This window comes from Nicotiana sylvestris, chromosome 12 (genome assembly GCF_000393655.2).
Source record: "Nicotiana sylvestris chromosome 12, ASM39365v2, whole genome shotgun sequence".
In the NCBI taxonomy this organism is placed as follows: Eukaryota; Viridiplantae; Streptophyta; class Magnoliopsida; order Solanales; family Solanaceae; genus Nicotiana; species Nicotiana sylvestris.
The window spans coordinates 93785736-93792003 of NC_091068.1; the positions used below are offsets into that span (position 1 = coordinate 93785736).

The 6268-nt window shown below is 35.8% G+C and overlaps 1 protein-coding gene across 5 annotated transcripts; it reads right to left on the reverse strand.

Moving 5' to 3' along the window:
- Nucleotides 1-12: 12 nt before the first annotated feature.
- LOC104225850 (uncharacterized) lies at nucleotides 13-5729 on the reverse strand. Of its 5 annotated transcripts, none has more exons than XM_009777730.2 (8): nucleotides 5606-5729; nucleotides 5132-5251; nucleotides 3359-3464; nucleotides 2723-2896; nucleotides 786-1274; nucleotides 637-705; nucleotides 467-543; nucleotides 13-279 (listed from the first exon to the last, which is right to left on the reverse strand). In XM_009777730.2, exons 2-7 carry the CDS (start codon nucleotides 5177-5179, stop codon nucleotides 482-484), a joined length of 948 nt encoding a protein of 315 aa, XP_009776032.1. In that variant the 5' UTR covers nucleotides 5180-5251; nucleotides 5606-5729; the 3' UTR covers nucleotides 13-279; nucleotides 467-481. The 5 variants fall into 5 exon arrangements, with proteins under 5 accessions (XP_009776032.1, XP_009776027.1, XP_009776031.1 ...); XM_009777725.2 differs by having other exon boundaries at nucleotides 467-546; nucleotides 619-705; XM_009777729.2 differs by having other exon boundaries at nucleotides 619-705; nucleotides 5606-5728.
- Between the last annotated feature and the right edge of the window lie 539 nt (nucleotides 5730-6268).

Below are 6268 nucleotides of genomic sequence, written 5' to 3' on the forward strand. Positions count from 1 at the left end.
AACAATAGAAACTAATTACAAACATCAGATCTTATTAATCACGACCATATTAACAAAACTAGCAACACAGCTTTATTTCTAGGATTGAGCAGGAGAACCAACTTCCAAGAGGCTTTTGCTTAAATTATTTCCTGCTTATCCCAGAACAACAGGCATGTCAACCATAATGATTAAATAATTATGTTGAAAGTGACCAACTAATACATTCAGAAGGGCTCAAATCATTCTCCCTTTCGCAATCCTATTTACAAAACCTTTTTACTCCAGGAGCAATTGTACCTGCAACAATTACAACCATATAAAGAGAAAAATGTCAACAAAGAGCGCGTGTTGGAATTCGAAACTGTAAGTTTTAACAACAAATACGGTACAAATCGCAAATTCTCAGCTATTAACATTAAGCTGGTGTACTCCTGTAAACTATACTCTCGAAATGGATAATTTTAAATTCAAGACAAAATAGTACCATCTGAATGTTCATTCAATCACTGGCAAAATCTTCGAAGCTCAAGCCTTCAGATATAGCATCCAACCTTTTAATGTCTGCTAAAATATGAGGCATTGATGTAACTACTTGTTTACCAGGTTAACAGAACCAACAGATGCCACACAACTAACCATGATATTCTCTCCGACCTTGTGGATCCAGGAAATTGTTAACATCCGTTGCCAGGTAGGCTGATCCAGAATAGCTCTCCAAAATATCTACAAATAAACAGAAATTCAAAGCATTAGAATGTGCACTTGAGACAAATATTAACCCAAAAGAGAGGGCAGGCACAAACCAGAACTGTTGGAAAAGTCAGCTGTTAAGTCCGACAAACTAAAGTTTCGAGGAATCTGCCCCAAGAAACCAAATGAAGATGTATCAGCATCTAATACAGTCTCATTTACTGGTTGTGAATTTGATTCTACACTGCTGAAAGATGAAACAGATGGATCTGTAATTCCAGGATGAGCTTCGAGGATATTTGTCTCAGTACCATACAGGAATGGTAAATTGCCTGAATAACCAGCTTCTGATTTGATCATCTCCCCTCTCACCCCTTGCAGCATTCCCAAATTTGAGCTCTGAGCCAATATCATGTTTGAGGATGCATCAATTCTTCTTGCATGAGCAGACACATCAGTAGCAGTTTGCATACATGGTTGGAGCGAGGACGCACCGTTAGTACATACATGAGATAAATTGGCATTAACAGTCTGGTGCACATTCTCAGGCTTCACATTAGGTCCAGCATGATCTGTTGTTTGACATGTTGAGTTCTGTGGGACTGTCAATGTGTTATAGCCATCAGATAACCTTCATTTCCCTTTTCAAAAATTCACTAATGAAACGGTTGCATAATCAAGCATGAAACTCTTTAAAATTTCAATGTTGCACCGCAGTTCAGAGAATAGCGTATTGATAAATATGCAAATTTATCTACACTTCCTTCTGGCTGAATCCAAACAACATAAGTAGCAAAGGCTAATGTAGTACAATTTATGAACTACCTAGCGGGAAAGAAGGAAGCAAACGTAAGCAAACAATCAACAAAGAAAATAGGGAATGACAGTTCAACTATTCTAAGAACCTGAAATTACTAAATAAAGTTGAGGTATAATGATGTGTGCATACTAGGATCTGCCGATCTGCCTCTTCAGCCAAGGAAAAAAGCAGGAACAGGAGACAGAAACACTTCATTTAGTTCAGTTAATATCAAAATGGAATCCTGTCACCATGAGTACACATCAAATTTGAACGGAATACCACATCCATCACTTACAACATCTGATTTGAACTTCAAAGGAGATAAATAATGCTGCTGTTGACCATTTTTCGAAAAGAATAAGATGAACCACAGGTTTCCGCTTTATACACTTTGTGATCTGTTGGTTAGATTTCTTTGTAATCCATAATTAAAGATTGAAGCTTGATGACAAGCTACTCATATCTTTACCGTGTGTGAAGTGAGGGATTAAAGCCACCTAAAGATGCAGTACTTTTTGAATTGAAAAGGAAAAACAACAACAACAATGCTCCTGGGCTTTAAGCAAGAAGTAAAGCACATGCTTCTCAGAAATAAGGTCCATAGTTCAAAATAAAAACTAGATTTAGCTTAAATATATATCAACTGACCCTGATCAAGGCAAATTTGAATTAAAGAGCCTAATTCTTGTTTGTGTAGGTTTTATTAAATGGAGAAAGAAGTATATGCAGAGGTTTATGACATTGCAAATAATCCTAAGGCATCAAATGAAAACTTATGCTACGGTGAGGAGAAGCCTGCTTTTCATCTCTTGTTTCCACTATTTCTATCAGATTTCTATGCCATTTTACGCATCAAAATCCGGCAATCAACTCCATCACATTTCCATATTCAACGAATACTCAATCTCAGAACAAGAAGACACCCTCTTAGGAAATTCCTTTTTCCATTTGTAATATACACCCCCCACAACCGTTTGCAAAATTCACATTTTTCTCAGCCACTTTCATGGCTTAAACCTTTCCCATAGCCATTCATTCTAAAATTTAATGAGCCAATCATTTTTCTAAAAATTTAAAAACAGAAATCTAATAGAAAGCATGTAAACGCAAATAAAAAATCAAAAAGAAATTTGTTGGGCTTGGTGGGAATCCATCATGAATATTACTATGCGATTGAAAAGAAAAAAGATAGCAGAATAATTATCTCTAGGAAGATCAACATGGCAATCTTAAGATATTATGCCGTACTTTGTCGAATCTGAGATCCATTAGACATGGGAATTGATCCAGTTGGATACATCTGCATTGCATCAACCTGTCTCTCAAGCAAAACATTGAATCTCTCTATTTGATCCTTCAACATCAACCTTAAATGATATGCCCGGAAAAATTCCGGGTTTTCTTCTTCAAGCTTCTGCCACACTGGAAAAACATCCAGATATCAGATTCATCTCTTCTGCGAGATACACATGGAGAATATAGATAACACACGTTGCTTACTGATCTTGAGAAATGAAAGATTGACCAAGTGAATCAAACAAAAAAATTCAGATATCTCATTTCTATCACACTTCAGCTTGAAAATTAGTTCCTCTAGTTACTAGTTCTTTCTTTGAAATAGAAGTAGGTGAACGAGTGCTTCTCAGTGAAAGATAACAATGATCTTCTAAGTTCTAACAATTCTGTCCTGTTCATTGGATCAATTCTGTTAACAGGATGACTTTTGTAGTTTTTTTTCCGTGGTCATTGAATACTAGTATAAGTCTATAGCAGGTCAATCTGCATGCCATTGAATACCAAAATTATCTCTGTATAGATATGGTACTGTGCTAGCTTCATATAGGCAAAAGTAGGAACCAGACGTTGGGATGAGAAAGGACGAACCAAGCTCCGTGAAACCAGGCTCAATCTTTGCTTGATGTAAGAGGGTTTTGACAACTTCCTCCTGGTTCATATAAAGCTGTAGACATCTTTCTATCAGATTTTGCACCTGAAATCAAAGAAGCTCAGTGTCAGAAGAGACTAATGCATGTGGAATTGCAGCAATTATACAACAAGGAAGAACTTCACAATTGTACAAGTTCTTAACCTGTAAAAATGAACTTAAGGATGCAAAAGTTATGCCACACTAACAACAATTAGAGTTCCAAATTTCTAATTATAACAACAGAAACCCAATAGCAGAAGATTAGCTAACAAGTAAACATAATTGCAAGTCATGAACGGTGACGCTGCATACACAGAATTAGAAATCTATAACAGATTTGAACGCATTAACTGCATCAGCACTAAGCCCCTAACATAGAACATCTAAGATAGGCCTCAGAATCCCATCTCTGAGAAAAATTACGCAAAAAGTTACAAGCAATTGGCTAGGTTCATGAGAACACTGCAGTACTGTTATGTTTGATAAATTTCCTCTGGAAATTCAAAAAATCGTTAATTAGCACTTGGTGGGTCCATAAGGAGATTACTGTTCTCTATCATAATTTAGCTACATCTTCAAAAGGGAAGCAAAAGTCCACATTTCTTTTCTACCCTTTCAACTGGAATCATGTCTTCTGATTGTTGACTTGTATGAGATATTACTTAAATCTTTCCTTTTATTTGGATAAGTTACATGAACATCTTCCTTATTATAACAGTTGGCAGGTAACAACTTGTGCGCTGTGACTACTGCGTATTCTGAATCTGAAGTCTATATGTTCTAAGGGAGAAAAAGAAAAGGAGCGGCATCTCCTCAATCCAAACAACTATCCGTAATCATTCATCAAAGACTCATGAATTTACAGGATCACAAACTTCATGATAGGAATCTGAAGCTGACAGAACATTATATGTTTCTACGGGATTGTCAGGACTCCATACAACATCGAATCCCTCTTGCTGCTTACATCATTCACCACGGTGTTTATCAACAACAAAAAAATGGGTCATCATATGCTTCCTTTGAAGCAGATGATTCAGGTTATCATTAACAGATCTAATTGTAGGTTTATCACAACTGACCGAGTATGTTGTTGTTGTTGTTGTTGTATCACAACTGACTGAAAGGGCGAATCGTATGTGGCTTTTAAACAATAATCACAAGCACAACCTAGCACAGAGGCAGAGCCGGGAATTGAAGTTTATGAGTTCTGAACTTTCCACCGAACCCATAACTCGTTTTAGTTACTGGGTATATTTACATATATTTAATGAATTTCCTAATACTAATACAGGAACTAAGCAAAAACTATTGGGACCCGTACCTGATATTGTAGCTCCGCCCCTGCCCAGGCATCCACATAAAACTAAGGAAGAAAGTTCCAAATAATAGCCTTGCTTACATATTCTGGCAGTCTCTTCAATTAAAAAGATGCAAGTTTATGGAAATGCACAGTTAGGAAAAACTTCTCGAGGGATTGAAGTGCCTTAATCCGAATTAACTGAAAGAGTTGCAACTACAAAGGGTGTTTCTATCTAAGCAGTAAAGTGCAATCAAATACCTAATATATAAGTTCAAAGATACAAATGCATGCTCTATTTTCTTCCATTGCGTTCTACACTACTTCGTCTTAAATCGGAACTACTATTAGTCCTGACTGGCCATGTTTCTTCATTTAAATGATCTGTACAACCAATACATAAAACCAATGATTTAAGCTCAATGCTTACCAGTTGTATATCTTGACGTGAAACTTTTTTAACCTCCCCCTCAGACATTTTCAATCTTTCAATACTGATAAAACTTTGATCCACCTCTTGCTATCAACTATACAAAATAATTGATATCACCTGATAACATAAAGTAAACTAAGTATTAAATACTCAAAATTACCAAATAACCATTTCTAAAAAAAACAGCTTTCCTAACTGCAGAATAAAGCTTTTAAAAGAGTCAAGAAGAAACTTACAAGCCTTTTCCACTATAACTATTTCATGATTTTTGGAATATTTATTTGTTTCTATTTAGATAATTCAAAAATAATTTCACTAAAAAAGCACAAAGGTTGCTCCAGAAGATTTACTACACAAATAATTTCAAGCAGCTGAAAATTAACTAAATTAATATAATTGAACCAAAATCATGTTAATTACGCAGAGGAAAAGAACACAGAAACCTATATTCTTCAAAGAAAATAAATTTACCTAAAATATATAGGAGTAATCCTCCAATATGGTGCTTCGCAGTTGTCTCCCTCGCTTTTCTCTTTGTTTGAAGAGATCATGGAAAGACCAGAATCTTCAATTATTGTTGTCTTTTAACCCCCATTATTATACAACATTCCTATTTAATACCCACTTGTTCTATTTTTTCCTTATTTGGTACCAACTTGTTAAACTTTTCTACATTATATTTATGATTATAAACAGTTCCCTCTCTTTTGCAAATAGTAGTTTTCAAATTATCAGATTTAGATCTATTTAATTAATAGGATATTTTTTTTTTTGGTACAAGGGAATGCGCAACTACTATCTTTCGGATGCGCATGAAGTAAACTGCACTAGACAAACTCGATCGGGGAGGTATACAAGTAGGTTTCGAACCCTAGACCTCCTATTTAAAAAGTCTCGAAGGGCCTACTCAACCAACTCTGCTGCCCCGAAGTAGTAGTTAAAATAGCACGGGCTAGCCAATTTTTGGACTGGTCATTCAAAAATAGCCAGCGTTTGCCAAGTCATTGAAAAATAATCACTATTTTACTGCAACAGAGACCGGTCCATCATAATATACTGGAGTTCGGTGCACTTGTGTATGAACTTCCAGCATATTATGCTGAACCGATATACTTTGATGGCTCCAGTATAATA